The 16,193-nt window shown below is 44.6% G+C and overlaps 1 protein-coding gene across 4 annotated transcripts in view; it reads left to right on the top strand.

Moving 5' to 3' along the window:
* Nucleotides 1-9,679: 9,679 nt before the first annotated feature.
* LOC138604408 (protein shisa-6-like) overlaps nucleotides 9,680-16,193 on the top strand; it is a 74,627-nt gene continuing 68,113 nt past the window's right edge. For 2 of the 4 annotated variants that reach the window (XM_069676333.1, XM_069676335.1), the window contains exon 1: nucleotides 9,680-10,239. In XM_069676333.1, the coding sequence (XP_069532434.1) occupies nucleotides 9,680-10,239 (560 nt within the window). The remainder of the gene's footprint in view (nucleotides 10,240-16,193) is intronic. The other 2 variants (XM_069676334.1, XM_069676336.1) reach the window with 1 other exon arrangement.

Here is a 16,193-nt window from a genome sequence, read left to right as displayed (position 1 = left end):
TGTTTCTGAGGCTCAGGCCTGAACACTGTCAGTCGTGCAGGGTGATTTTGGGACACAAGTCTTGATAAGGAATTAGCTTGTTAATGCCGGTAAGCAGGAGGCGTCGTGTTCCTGCAGAAGAGACGTTAATGCTCATCCTCACAGCCAACAGCATTAACGTGGAGGTGTAAGTACGGACAGGAGGAAACGAGATGTGCACTCACATCACGTTACACAACAGGGTGACCACAGAGACTGAGTGTGATGACTTTGTCTGCTAATTTTAGCTCGTGAGCTAAACGCTAAGTTCAGTCAGAAAACTCACATGAAACAGAAACGTGTGGATTTGATATGTGGATGCTTGGTTTCCACCTCCTGACCGTGTTGGGTTGGCACGTTTAGCGTTAGTGCACTTTGATTGTTCCTGTTGTTTTAACACCTTAAGTTTACCTGTGCAGGTAAATACATCCTCTGCAATCAAGTGAACAGTGCTGGAAGCAATTTCATTAAAGATGCTCAAAAGCAAAATTAAATTTAAGCTGTCCAAAAGCTGGCTGAAAAACATTTTCTGAGTGTTTTATGTGCAGCAATAATAACCACACGGTTAGAGTTGACTTATTTATGTTTATTAAAAAGTTTTATTTTTGAATAAGAACCAACTTGGTTACATAGCTAACATACCAACCTTACATAACTTAACTAACTTACGTACGTACTAAAAGAAGCTGATGTACGTGTGTCAGTAACGTAGCTAACACAGGACTTCAGGGTTCAACACACCCATGGCCCCTGACCTCCACCTCAAACTGACGTTTACACACTCCACACTGCATCACCTGACTTTACCTGCACATCCAAACAATAACACAGAGGACAGGGTCCAGAAATGACGCTACAGTGGAACCTACTGAGTCTCATTTCGAAGCGTTTCATTCGGCCTGTTGGGAGTGACGACGGTCTGAATGTATGTTCTGTAAGACCTCCGACCGCCGTGCGTTCATGCCTCCATCCAGACTCACATCACGGTGAGACAATATCACAAAAACAGAGTTACACATCTTCACTGTTTACGGACACAATATCTGTGAATGAAGTCGGAGCGCTGTGATCTCGTTCAGCCCGAGCAGCACGCCTCCTCCTGTTTCTAACTCGCTCTGTCCGCTCACCAGGAGACGAGGCTGAGGAGATTCCTCCTCTCATAATACGCGTCAAGTCCTTATTGCCTGCAGGTTATTAAAAGTAAATGTTATATTGACATTTCAATCACTCAGCTTTATTGCTTTCTGCAAGACTCTGACAGTGGCCGCTCGTATCTCAGACATTCTCTTCTTCTTCTGTTACATGCAGAGCTCATGTAGCCGAGCAAAGGTCATCCACAGGGTCATGTAATTAGCTTTTCATGACACCTTATAGACGTTACATACGAGAGTCTCTGGGGACTTTAAATCAACACCATGTGGGCAGTGGGATTTCCATTTCCTGCTCCCTGCCTCTGCAGAGTGAAACGTGATGCTCTGAATGTAAATGTGTGTTTTTCTCTTCCAATGAGATTGTTTGTGTTTATGAATCCCTCCGCTTACATCCCATCCTTAATAAAGCATCCGTTTCCTCTCAGTCTGCGCCCGCTGACAGATTCCAAAGCTGTGACATTTATATCCAAATGGTAATTGATTCAGAGGAAGCTGTTAGTATGCAGCTACAATTTAACAACGCTCCTCTTGGGGGAGGAGGGGGAGGAAGGGGAGGGATCAAGCCCTGGAATGAGAGAGAAGATTTTTTTTGTGCGTTTTGTTGTTGTTTTCGGTGTTTTAAGCAGCGCTCGCCCCTCGAGATGGGAGAAGAGATTGGAAAAAGAGGCTTGTTTTCCACGTTTTTGCTTCCCGACTACACACACACACACACACACACACACACACACACACACACACACACGGAGCTTGTGCAGTGGGATGCTGCTGAGGCTGTTATTGATTGGATGCCACCAGCAGAATGGACTTTGTCACAGGCAGTACTCTCCTCTCAGGCTGTGTTTACTGGTGCGTCTTACCTGCGAAGTCGAGGCACAAACACAACCACGGACGACGACAACAACAACAACAACAACAGAGCAACATGAGGGAGCGACAAGCTGCAGTAATCCTCCCCTGATACTGTCAGGCCTGCTGAACACAAATAATGGCTTCACGTCCACGAGCTGAAGGACACACAGCATCGCAGAGTTGTCACTCATGATTACGGCTCGTCAGCTCCGGCCAGAGACTGAGACAATTATTAACACTCAACGTTCCTCTCACTCTGTGCGCCAAATATTTTTCAGTTATAAAATGTTAAGGTGTTGCAAACAAGACAAGATGCTCCGCCCAAAGATCACACCGTTCATTACATCCAACCGCTGCTTCTTTTAAAGTCTCCCCAGCATTCAGTCTGAAGTTGGTCTGGAGCAGAGGTGAGATTAGTTTAGCTCCACAATCTGAGCTCAACGAGACAAATGCACCACAGTTTACCCCCTCTGATCCAGCCCAAACCAGCACGTTAAGGATGCAAACCAGCACGATAAGGATCCAAAAGCAGCACGATAAGGATGCAAACCGGCCGATAAGGATGCAAACCAGCACAATAGGATGCAAAAGCAGCACAATAAGGATGCAAACCGGCCCGATAAGGATGCAAACCAGCACGATAGGATGCAAAAGCAGCACGATAGGATGCAAAAGCAGCACGATAAGGATGCAAACCGGCCCGATAAGGATGCAAACCAGCATGATAGGATGCAAAAGCAGCACGATAAGGATGCAAACCAGCACGATAGGATGCAAAAGCAGCACGTTAAGGATCCAAAAGCAGCACGTTAAGGATCCAAAAGCAGCACGATAAGGATCCAAAACCAGCACAATAAGGATCCAAAAGCAGCATGATAAGGATGCAAACCAGCACGTTAAGGATGCAAAAGCAGCACGATAAGGATGCAAACCAGCACGATAGGATCCAAAAGCAGCACGATAAGGATGCAAACCAGCACGATAGGATACAAACCAGCAGAATAAGGATCCAAAAGCAGCACGATAAGGATGCAAACCAGCACGATAGGATGCAAAAGCAGCACGATAAGGATGCAAACCAGCATGATAGGATGCAAAAGCAGCACGATAAGGATGCAAACCAGCACGATAGGATGCAAAAGCAGCACGATAAGGATGCAAACCGGTACGATAAGGACGCAGTTGAAATGTGATGGACCAGTTACAATCACACTGTCATCAAAAATTCCAAAATGATATGAAAGTATAAAATGGTGACTGAAATAAACTTATGTCTCATAAAATTCTATCACAATAGATCTGAAATACAGTAACATTTCATAATGACACATTTAAGACTTTTAGTTTTTTTGCACAAATACTCCGGAGTTCAAAAAGCGTCTTCCTCAGTGTTTGGGGAGCAGCAAGTCTGTCTGATAACTTAACCTGCAAACTGTTACTTATTAATTAAGAGTCTCTGGAGGCAGAAGAAAACATTTCATCCGATGGATCGTACTCAAAGTGATGACAGGGTCCCAGCGCTCTCTGACTGTTCTACTCTGCCAACACACCTGTCACCAAAACTTGAATCCCCATGTGGAAGACCTCCTGATGATCTGATGAATTATTTACCAAACATTATGGAAATGATGAAAGTCTTTGTTGCTCCTCACACCCTGCTGGGAAACGTCAGTTTGAGAGAAGTGAAGTTAAAGTTTTCTTTGTGGACTTCATGCAGCGGGGAGTGTACCGACACCTGATAGGGACGTGCCGTCTTTTGGAGGTTTTCCGGAAACATCCAAACGGAAGGAGAGCTCAGTGTAGACCCAGAACTCACTGGAGGGATTATTTATCTCATCTGACCTGGGAAAAATTCAGAATCCCAACCGTAGGAGCTGGAAGAGGTTGCTTAGGAGGGCGACGACTGGACTAACTTCCTGCCTTTATGACCCAACCCCGGGAGAAAACAGTGATTGTTAAACTGTTTCAACATGTTCCGACCAAAGACTTTAAGATGACGCCACCGTGATCTTTCTTGACTGCGTGTATGAAACTTTGAGTCCGGCATACAGGCCAGGCTGTAAACATGTTTATTTGTGCAGTAAAGTTTAACATGGGGCTCTATGGGGGCTGACTCACTGCTGGAGACAGCCTCAAGTGGACACCAGAGGAACTGCAGCTTTTTGGCACTTCATACATTTATTACATTTTCAACATATCTGAGTGGAGTGTGTGAATGTCCTTCAAAGTAAGAGTCTCTTGAGGGTGGAACGGTGGTGGGTAAATGCTTCAATGGCTCTATAATCATGTGTGCTGCATTCAAGGAACAAAAGCTCCAAAAGATGTTCAGTGTGAGAAGGTCAGGCGGTCAGAGGCTTCAGGTTCATCTCTGTCTTATAGTGAAACGTAGTCACATGTGAGCAGCCAGAGAGACCTGTGAATGTTTTGTTTCCTGTGAATCTGTTTCTCTCTGACACACCTCACTGCTCTGTGAAGCGTGGAGGGGGATTATAAACTACACTTAAACTCCTAATTTGGACCTAAGTGACTGGATTAGTCTTTTACCTTATAGAATACTAAATGAATCCTTAAGAATGCAGAGTGGGGTCGGGGGAAATTAAAACTTTTAGCATGTTTGTTTGTTGCGATGTGTGTTTTTGACACTCTGCAGAACCTCGGAGCAGGAGTGAAAAGCTGCACAGATTTCCTCAGAGGAGATCGAGGATTGCGAAGTAAATATCAAAACAGAAATCTGAGGTGTGTGTGTGTTTGTGTGTGTGAGTGCATCAAACCATCGCAGGTGTTTTGTGACGAACAAACAGGTTTATGAGACGACATCTGGCCGTCAGTCGCTGCAGAACACTCCAGTCTTTAAGAGGGACATTAAAGATAAATCTCTGATCTTCATTAACGTCAAATAATAATAAAAAGGGTTGTGATCATAAAAATAAAGGAATTTACACGGGCCTGCACAATAGTGTTCCCTTACCATCAGTTTGCATCCTTATTGAGTGGGTTTGCATCCTTATCATGCTGGTTTGCATCCTTATTGAGTGGGTTTGCATCCTTATTGTGTGGGTTTGCATCCTTATTGTGTGGGTTTGCATCCTTATCATGCTGGTTTGCATCCTTATTGTGTGGGTTTGCATCCTTATTGTGTGGGTTTGCATCCTTATCATGCTGGTTTGCGTCCTTATTGAGTGGGTTTGCGTCCTTATTGAGTGGGTTTGCATCCTTATCATGCTGAATTGCATCCTTAATGTGTGGGTTTGCATCCTTATTGAGTGGGTTTGCGTCCTTTTTGAGTGGGTTTGCATCCTTATTGAGTGGGTTTGCATCCTTATCATGCTGGTTTGCATCCTTAATGTGTGGGTTTGCATCCTTATTGAGTGGGTTTGCATCCTTATCATGCTGGTTTGCATCCTTAATGTGTGGGTTTGCATCCTTATTGAGTGGGTTTGCATCCTTATTGAATTCATCCAGCAGCATCGTTTGCTTTCGGTTCTATTTGAAGTTAAAACAGCTGATTACCTCTGAAGGTTTTCATGCTTTATGCAAAGTTAAGATCATAATGCAAGCACTTAAAGTGAAGGGGCTCAGTATGGAGGATCAGACACCTACAGTATGTTAGACAGGATAAGAGCCGCTCGGTCCACTGATGCACAGTCACACCAACATGGAGTGTGGAGCTCGTGAAGCACTCTGAGGCTGCCTGGCTCATTAACAGAGGCAGCAGAGCGGACCCTCGAACAGGGCCGGTGTCAGAGGACAGCTATTCCCCTTTGCACCAGAACTGGGGCAGACATTTCGGATGGTGCTCTGAGCTAAGCCAAATCAAGACCCACATAAAATCCCTGATTGAAAGACAAAATGTGGAGCAAGCAGAGAGAGAATGTGGGGCAAATATCTGAGATACTAATCAACGGGACAATTACAAGACGAGAGCTTTTAAGAGCCGTCCCGCGGTGCTGTAAAGAGCGTGTTGCTCTCCCCGTGTGATTGTTTGGTGCTCTTTGCTTTCATTCATTCTCTCATCCTTCTGTAGAAATATGGTCTCATTATTCTTCAGCCAGTGTCGCCCCCGTCGTTACCTGTCAGCACTTTCTGCTGAGGCCAGCTCCGAGCACTCTGAGCTGTTTAACACTAATGGACAATCCCTCTTCCCTTTGTGCTCAACACGCCGTCTGATGTGCCGTTTTGACTGACAGAGGAACCCAGGGCCAATTTGCAAATGCTGACTTCCAGAGCGTTCAGTGTGGAAAGACATTCATCAAAAGCTTGGTGCCCTTTTTCTTGTCTGCTTGTCATATTATGAGTACGGTGCTGTCAGGGGCACGAGGGAGTCGATCACACCGTCTTTCTAAGATCACATGACGTGGTGTAGAGAATGGTTTAACGTCCACTCCCTCCTCTGTCTGGGAAGTTAAATTAGCAGTGTAAGAAAGTATCACTAAAGTCCAGAAGTAAAAGTATAAATAAGCCAGGAGTCATTATTAGAATGAATTGTTTCTTCTGTGCTAAGTCCTCCGACCCAAACGACCACAAAGGTCGTTCATTTCTAGCCTCTAATGCGACCCACAGGAGCATTTCCAAATTACTTAATTTATCCTGATTTTAGTGCTAAATAAAAAAGCTAAACAGAACCGTTGCGAGAAGAGGTGTGTTGCAGTGGCTGAGAGGATGTTGAACCTTTTACTTTTGCGGCTGTATTTGGCAATTTATATAATATTTGGTCACTTTGGTGTTTTAAATCGTTAGTTTGGATCCAACACAAGATTTATGGCCCACAGAAATAGGACTAAAAACCAATCAATGCAGCAGGGCATAAACTTCTCTTGTGTTCTGCAAGCTAAAATCACTGCTTTTATGAATGGAGTCTGGTGTGTGTGCAGAGAGCGATGTAACGTCTGTGTGTGGTTAAAACAATCATCTTCCTCTGTAACACAAAGGTCTATCTCTGTAGGGATCCTTTCTGTCATGTTGTCACACACTTAGAATAACAATCTGAGCCTGTCAGTGGAAACAACAAGAACTTTTAGTGGACGACCTTTGACCCATCAAGGATTATGTTGCAGCCGTTACAGCCTGTTTCACTGCTGCAGGATGAAACAAACTTCTGGAACAATACCAAAACGTTTTGAACCTTTTAGCCATTTTTACCCCCAAAAATCTAAATTAAAAAATAGGGCAAAAACATCCTCGACCTCAGGAGATCATGTGACTATTTTAGGACGTGTTAAAACAGCGTTGTGTTCTACTTGTAACATTTTGTTTTTAGTATTAAAGAATGAAGAAACACAGGTGTTTTTTACCTTTAAGTATCCGTGTAGAAACCTGCCCAAATGAGTGTAACCACCTCGGTCCACATGAGCAGACTCTGGTCCAGCAGCTTCACCTTCATCAAACAGGCTCAGACAAACACGTCGGCTGGCTTCAGTCGGCGCAGCAGATGGATGAGCTCTGACATGCCGGCTCATAACTGAGAGGATGAGTTCAGCCAATGACACAAAGGTGTTTGAAAGTCAATTTAAAATCATTTCCTGTTTCTGTCACATCACCTGTCTGATTTTTAATGTGCTCATTTTCACCATCTGGTACGAGCAGATTTCACCAGATAAGTGAATACCATTAAAAGTCCATCAAAAGTGAAAACTGTACTTTATTAATATTAAATTCAAACTTCACTGCCAATTATTCTCCTTCAAACGCCTTTGGTGAGATGGACTGTTTTATTTTGAAAGGCACTGATACATAAATACACCTATAAAAGAATTCAAAGGCTTACACCCCGAAAGTTTCGGTCGAATTTTCTGACATTTTGAAAATATAATAATGAAGTCGTGTTCAAGTCAGTTAGCAGGAAAAACGTCTGAGATTTGAGAAAAAAGTTGTAACATGATTCTGAGAAAGAAGTTTGAATAACTTTGAAAATAATTTGAATTTTTTTAAACAAAGTTTTTGGAAATTTGTGAAAGTTACAGGTTGAAGCCACACATCAGGTAAAAGCTCAGAGGTCTGACACTTAAGTTAACCTAATAAAGCCGTCATTCAGAGAGAAAATGGGACTGATGAAAAGTTTTTTTTTTTTATGCATTTACTCTGAAAATTAAAAAAATTGAAAGTCTGAACTCATCTCTGATCAAGTCAGATTACTGAAGATTACTGATCAACGTGTGAGCTCAGCAGAAATCAGTCTCCTGTGACACCTTCAGAACTCCGCTCATCTCTGACTAGAAGATTAAAATGATCAGAGAAAATGTGTATAAAACATTGACTTTGTCACCCATAGAGGACTTTACATGCATCAAGAAATAATGGTTTTATTTTGAAAATCAAAAAGTCTCCCTGAGTACCAACCAGATCCCCCCCCTCCCTCTGCTCTGCCTGATTTATAATCCTGAAGGAAACCAGCTCGGGCATGTTTCTGTTACGTTTGCCTGAACGAACACACACACACACACACACACACACACACACACACACACACTGGACGTGATTGGTGACTTGTGAGTGGATGCAGCTTGTGTGCGCGCTGATGCGTGAATGTAGACCAGCAGCAGCGCCGCGTGCAGACAACTTCTAATACACTTATCTTTCTGTTGGGTTTTTTTGTTTTTTTTTACACCTCCGCGCGTTATCGAGTGATGCCCGGAGGCACGTGACCACAGCAAGACGATTGATAATTAACTGAGGTACCTGAATCGGTGACGTGGAAGGAGGGAGGAGAAAGGGAGAGAGACAGAGAGAGAGGGGGAGAGAGAGAGTTGGAGGAGGGAGGCGGGCCGGAGAGGAGAGAGAGAGGTCTCGCCTCTTGTCTTGCTGAGGCTCTTTGATTCAGTGGCAGTGGCTGAGACAACCCCACCGGCCACCGGTCCCCCGGTAAGTCCGATTCTTCTTCATCTTTTTCCTCATTTAGAGTCAATGCTCCGTTTCTGTTCAGTGAAGTCGGATTCAAAGTTTATGCGTAAAATAAAGCAAAAACAAAGAAGCTCCAGAGCTGCGGGATTTTAATCAGTCTGCAGCTCGAGAACATTTTCTATTAAACTAACTCGTTTTAATGTTTTAAATGAAAATGAAACAGAGCGAGGCGGCAAACATTCCCTTTCTGACGCTCCGAGAGCCCGAATTGAAACTTGGGCGCTGTCCGTGGTGCTGAAAATTATCGATCAAATTCTTCTTTTTACAATGAGTGCTTGTTGATAAAGTTTCTGAGGAAGGCTTTGCCTACCATATAGTCACATTTTACCCACTAAAGCCCTCTGTTCACGCCTCTATTCATGCCTCTGTTCACGCCTCTATTCATGCCTCTGTTCATGCCTCTGGTCTCCACAGTGCAACTACGAGCAGATCAGCAGCTGATGCTCAAGAACAGACAGATTCCTCTGGAGGACTTCGGGTCTTTGTCGCGTCTCTGCAGCCGAAATTTAAGAGGACATTTGGCCAAAGCAAACTTTTATAAGAAAACAGGCTCTGCATTGGATGACCGCAAAGTCAGAAGATGCGTTTTGAGTCTGAGGAGCTCCAAACCTGCCAGTCAAAGTCCTTGTTGGCGCGTAAAGGAGTACCTGCGATGAAGAAACAAGAAGCAAGAAGCTCCACTCGGTAAGAAGAGTGAAACTCCGAGAGAAAGAGAGAGAAAGAAGAGAGTGGAGGCCGAAGAACAAACACCAGCGCGTCCTCAAATGATGGGGATAACGCACCTCCTGCTGCTTCTCATTTACTTAGACCCGCTGAATGTCCTGTGCGCCGCCACCGCCAGTAAAAAGAGCAAAAGCCCGCCGCGGAGGAACTCAAAGGTGAAGGAGGTGAACGGCAGCACCACCGCGGTCCCGCTGGCCGTCGCCGTCCCGGGGAGGATCACGCAGGTCCAGGCCCCCTCGGTGCAGCACGACACCTGCCTGGGCTACTACGACGTGAGCGGCCAGTACGACAAAGAGTTCGCGTGCAACAACACCGACCACCGCTTCTGCTGCGGCAGCTGCTTCCTGCGCTTCTGCTGCGCGGACCGCGGCAAGCGGCTGGAGCAGAAGATCTGCACCAACTACAACACCCCGGACTGGATCAAAACCCAGCCCCCCTCCCCGGCGCCCACAGGGGATACGTACGACCCGGAGCTGGACCAGACCAACACCACGGTGTACATCACGTGCGGGGTCATCGCGCTCATCATCGCCATTGGGATTTGTGTTAAAGTTGCCTATGATAAAGCCACCAAGCCGCCCCAGGAGATGAACGTGCACAGGTAAGATGGTTCTTCATTATTAACATTTTCATTCAGACAACAGCCCAATCAGGTCTGATTTAAAGGTGTGTCTTCTTCTTCTTAATTATGTATTTAATGCCTCCAAAAAGCAAATCATTACAAAGATCTCATTTCCAGGTGTGAGACGAATATGTGTAAATAAAAAATCTGTCTCCTTAAATGTCTGACAGAGTGATCTCAGCCTCCTGATGGTGTGTGATATACTTTAAATCAGGAACCAGAGAAAAAGTAGTTCCATCCATGAGGAACTGGCAGACTCTGGTTCATTCAGCGGTGATCTGTCACCGCCCTGATACATGTGCTCTCTTTAAATCAAATCAGAAACTTAAATGAAGTCATTACGAACAAATTGATTTATAAAGTCATGATAATCTGACTGATGGAATAAAGCACCTGTATGATCTGACAAAAAGAAGCCCTCTGGTGTGCAGGTGTCCTCCTTTAACAGGTGAAGAAGCTGGAAACACGATTTCTCTCTGTAAAAGAACACAGTGTGCCGGCGTGTCGGCTCTAAGTGGGCCAACAGGATTCGAGAGGATACCCACCCTTATCTTCCAGGAGCTGAGTTCCTCATGTGTTCACTGGCCTGACGTCTTTGTAACAAAATGTTAAATACATTTTCAGTTTGCACAAAGTCAGGCTGCAGTCACCAGTGAATGGTCACATCAATGCACAGCATGTTCTCACTCCCAGCTCATCATGCAGCAGCTTGCTCAGCGGCCCCAGCAGAGACACGACGACGGTCTCGATACGCTTCAGTCTTACACCTGAAACACAAAGTTAACAGCAATAAACATGCAGCCCACTGTTAATCAAAATATAACGAGTCAGCGATTATTAGAATAAAGTCACGTTAGCCTTTCAGCAGAAAATTCCTGACCGACATTAAACATCTTTCAGACAGAAAGCAAACGTAGCGGACGTTCGGTCGCAGTCGGTTGTGTTTGGGCACAAATAAGACTCGTTTATGTTCCGGACAAAGACGATTGACTTCTGTTAGTCACGAAACCAACCGTAACCACCGAACGTTATTTAACCTGCGTACGATATGCGCAGGAATAAACGTTGGTTAGGCCTGTACGGAATCAAACCATGATCTTTGTCCAAAACCAAAGTACGAACTGTTTGTTACTTCTGTTAGTTATGTAGCTAATGCCTCGTATTTGATGTTATTAATCTAAATATGTTCCCGAACTATCGTACGTTACAGAACAAGACGAGGGCAAAAGCTCGTATGTGGCTGACCGCGTCAGGTCAGTGTGCGCTTCAATGTGTTACAAGGACTGTCCTCATGAGGCCGATGTAAACGTGTTTGAAAGCAGGTGGGCGAGGACAGCGGAGGAGCAGCCCCGCCTACTCCCCGAACAAAGTATCCAGAGCCGTGTAGACAGAGAGTTGCGTCAGTGGAGGTCCAATACGCTCCATGATCCGCCATTGCGATGTCGCAACTCTCTCTATGGCTCTGAAAGTACCGTCACTCTCACTCGCATGCAGACCCGTGTTCAGGGCTGACCCCGGCGGTTGGCCAAAAAGACGTCAACATGACAAGAATGAAACCCCGCCTGGGTTGAAGTCCTGAGTATGTTGGACACATCCGTTCGCCCTCACCAGCCTCAGCTGACGCTCAGGCTCTTCGTACGTCACCAACAGCAAAACCCAATAAGCTGACATGATTCAGACATGATGTAAGTGTGGTACCAGCATCACCTCCACTTGTTCTCATACTGTTACCAGTGTCCAGTTACCCTTTAGCAGGTATTGGCAGGTACGCCAGTCAGTGCTCGATCCTATAACAAAACGATTAGTCCCAAAAAAAATCTACTGCTCTCAGCTAAAGTATCGTCTCGGTATCTGGAGGGGAACAATGCTCGTTGGAACGTCTCTATCAGCGTCAGTTTCTGAAGCATTGTTGCGCTGATGAAGCTGCAGAGTTTGACTGCTTGTGAGCGACACAGTCCGGCCTGAGACTGCGGTTTGACATTAAAGAGAGAGAGAGAGTCGACATGTTAGTTTGGACTGTTGAAACATGACGGCCATTTTTCTTCTGCATCCTGTGGAAGCAGCTGACTGATACGTAACTTACAGCCTCACTATCACGACTTCACACCAGCTCATGACATTTAACACATGCCATCAATCTCCTCCGCAGAGCCTCACTACCATTAAATGTCAACATATATCTCTCTATGCTACACATCCCATTCTCTCAGTCCCAGGAGAGTGCGGGGGGAGGTGGGGGATGGGCTGGTATTTTATGTCCCCGGAGGGTTCAAGTAAATGCCACTGAAAGCCATAATGAGTGACCATCCCGATATGACTGTTTGCTTCTACTATGACAATATTGCCTTCTCCTCGGGGCACTGTTAGTGGTCAGTGAATTGCTCGATGAGCGTGAAAGCAGCATTAAAAAAACACATCCTGTGGCTGTTCCAGTCAGCGGCTGAACAAACTGCTGGATGAGAGTTTATCATCAGAGCACCAAAGGATTTTTAAATGATTCTGTTTATCTTCTAAATGTGTTTGGTGCAGGATCAAACCTCCCACAGCGTGCTGTGACGTCTGATCCGAGTGCATCACCACAGAGTTACTCTGTTCTACGACGTCTGCAGACTGCTGGTGACTGATCCGTGCTGTAAGAGTAGAGTGTCTCACACACAGATGGAGCCAGGAGGTTTCTGTCGGATGGACCACCCGGGCAGCGTTCAGAAACGCTTTCAATCGTATGTTTATAACAAGTTTGGAAAAAACCCCTCTTTAGATTAACAAGGGCATCCCATTCAGATTCAAAAAGTGGTGCTAAAGCAGTTGTCTTTAGGTCTGTTCTCCACCTTCCCGAGCGGATGGGTACGTTTGTTTCTTGGTACCCTTTGGTGCCTGTTTCAAGGTTCTTGAAAGGAACCCTTTACGTCCGTATGAAAATGGTTCCTCTGAAATATGTTGTTAGTTTTGTTTCTAAGTATCCTTTAGCATCTTCTTTGTTATCACGAGGTCAGGGATGATTTAAGATACCATTTAACGACTTTCTTTGTGGTTCAGGATAAACATGTTAGCGCGGGCTACTCGTAGCCTCTGACGGGTCTCGAATGACGGCCTCCCGTCACAGTCCTGGTTGTTCTGGTTGTTTCGTGCTGAGGCGAAAGGCGTCCCTTGTGTGATGAGATGCTGAAGGTCACGGCGATCACATGGGTAATACACAAACTATGGTGCATTCCTTTTCAGTGAACGAGAACAGCCTGCTCCATCGCGTTTTTTGGTGTGATGCATGCTGGGATACTCTCCATCCCCGCTGGCGAGGGTGATGAAAATGTATGAAAGGATAAATGGATTTTTATCGGGGGTTCGGTCTAAATAAAATTGCATGTTTTCCTCCCACTGCTGAATAGAGTCACACTTCGTCACTGCTGTCACCAGAGAGTGACTTGAGTCACCTGCTATTAGCAGGAGTGCTGCACAGAGCAGAGGAGGACGTCTCACATCGACTTAAAGATATGAAGATAATTGTGCATTGTTCTGCCTCGGTCATTCAACTTCGGCACCTGCTGCTCTGAAAATGTCATGTAATGGAGATTACTCAGAGAAACACTCGGACGTGTTCCTGTTAGAAAGTCTCCAGCAGCAACACAAAGGAGCTCCTGCAGGAGATCACAAACGTTTAAGCTCCACTGATTGTCTTAAGTGTCTTTTCACTATTTTGGCACGGTCAGCTTTTTAATATCCATATGCACTCACGAGACTTCATAATACAGAAACAACAAAAGGAGCAACAAAGCTCCTGATGCGGCACTTTTTCCATGTAAAGGCCCTGAGAACTGAAGCGCTGGTGAAGTTCGTGTCTCCTTTCTGCTCCTCCTAGCCACGGGGCGTCCGTTCAAGAGCTTAACACCATCACTTCAGTATGAGCGGCCGCCACCAGAGTTTGCAGAGAGCTTGATTAAATGAGAAGCCATGCCTTGCTGAGCGCTCAATAGTGTTTTTTTTTCTTTGTATGATGTTTTTTCACTCTGGCACACGGAGCTGTCGTAATGATGTCTGCTGGAATAGACCTCAGAGGCTGGCAGCACACATTCACGCCGACAAGCCGTGACCAAAAAGAAGTAGTGGAACATGGGATTACTTTATATTTGGCGAGAGTCTGCTCCTCCTAAAAACTGGAAGCGTCTCCGCTGATTTCCGGTGCTTCTTTAATGTAATTTAGACTCCTACCTCTGCGGCTGAAGGGGGGGGGGGGGTGTGAGCAGAATACTGAGCTGTTGGCAGACCTTTGCTGTTTGGTCGGTGACCTTCACCCAAACACAAGAAATGCGGAGTGAGAGCTAAAGCCAGTGATTTGAACAGGCGGTATTGATCAACTTCTGCAGAGCAAACCAATTTATGCTGGCTAGGCGGCGAGAATAATGCTTTGTTTTCCAATTGCAGGACTGAGAAGCTGAGGTAAAAAGGCGAGGTGCCTGTGGACGGGTAAAAACAGCAGAAGAATAACACAAAGTCAAAGTCAGAGGAAGTCTTTATAAGGATGTTTTATAGCCAATATTATTCAGCTGCAGAACTACTGGTATAAGCAAATATGTTTAACATTAAAAGTACAAGAAACTCAAGAACAGCAATGCCAAAGATATTTTCTTGGAGGAGCTGAGCCGTGTTGTTTCTACAAAATGTTAATCACAGCTGAAAATGGTGCGTTTGTTGGGGACTGTTTGCAGCAGTTGAAAAATCTACATGTGGTGCTGTTGTGAGTATTTATAACGTATGTTAAAATCTTAATATTCATTCCTCCCTGGCAGAATGTTTAATAGCAGATTCCTGTTTCTATGTGTCTCAGTTTAATCGTGGCGTTCCCCAAGGCTCTATTCTTAGCCCATCATTATTTTCTGCTGACATGCTGCCCCTCAGCTCCTTCATACAACACACATCAATACACATCTTTAGAATGTTATTGTTAGGGTGCTACTGTGAGTATTTTTAAGATACTTTAAATTTAACGTTCATACCTCCCTTGCAAAAACTCGTATTACAATAGTAGATTCCTTTTACCTTCTACCTATTTTTAATCGTAGTGTTCCCCGGGGCTCTATTCTTAGCCCATTGTTATTTCCCTCAGCTTCTTTATTCAAATATATCTTTAGAATCCGACTGTTAGGGACTGTTTTCAGCGGTGGTTAAATACACATTTGGTGTTCTGTGAGTATTTATGCCATAAAGAATGTTTTAATGTTCTTACCTCCCTTGCAAGAATTTGTCTTTTAACAGCAGATTCCTGTTTTTCTGTATCTCAGTTTGATCGTGGCGTTCCCCAGGGCTCCACTCTTAGCCCATTGTTATTTCCCTCAGCTTCTTTATAGAAATATCTTTTTCATTGTTCAGGTTTGATTTGGTTTTAAGTTACTTTAAAACCGCTGTTCATACCTCCCTGTGTTTTTAAAGACTCCTACATGTGGGTCGGTCTAACTGTGGTGTTCCCCAAGGGTCCATTCTTGGCCCATTGTTGTTTTCAGTTAACATGCTCTCAACCGCTTTCTTTAAACAGAACCCTCTTTGATTCTGCACTGACCTTTTGACCTTGCTACCGACTTTCGAGGTCATATATAGTTCTGCAACAGAAAACATCACAGATGTATTGACTCCGTATGTGCCTTCGTGTCACCGTAGATCAGTAGATGGGCCTTCTCTGCTTATTCTGAACTCGGAGGGTGACGAGGCCTTTGCATTATTAGTGTCTCCAGACTTAGAAACACTCTTATGAGCACGCAGTTGTCAATATTTAATATGTTCTTTTCATATTTTCATGCACTATTAACATTATTCTTTCATACTGGTGTTTAATTTTTGTTTTAACTTTAACTTTTGTTTTTAAATCTGCGTTTCTGTGGCTCCATTTCATCGTCTGCATCTTATTCTATATTATTAAAGCACATGTTTTAAGTCAGACCTGTTTC

The sequence above is a fragment of the Semicossyphus pulcher genome, unplaced genomic scaffold (assembly GCF_022749685.1).
Source record: "Semicossyphus pulcher isolate SPU_LCO1_2020_fin unplaced genomic scaffold, fSemPul1.0.p SCAF_25, whole genome shotgun sequence".
NCBI classification, from domain to species: domain Eukaryota; kingdom Metazoa; phylum Chordata; class Actinopteri; order Labriformes; family Labridae; genus Semicossyphus; species Semicossyphus pulcher.
The sequence above is the reverse complement of the archived record's forward strand: the minus strand, read 5'-3'. Positions and strand labels throughout refer to the sequence as shown.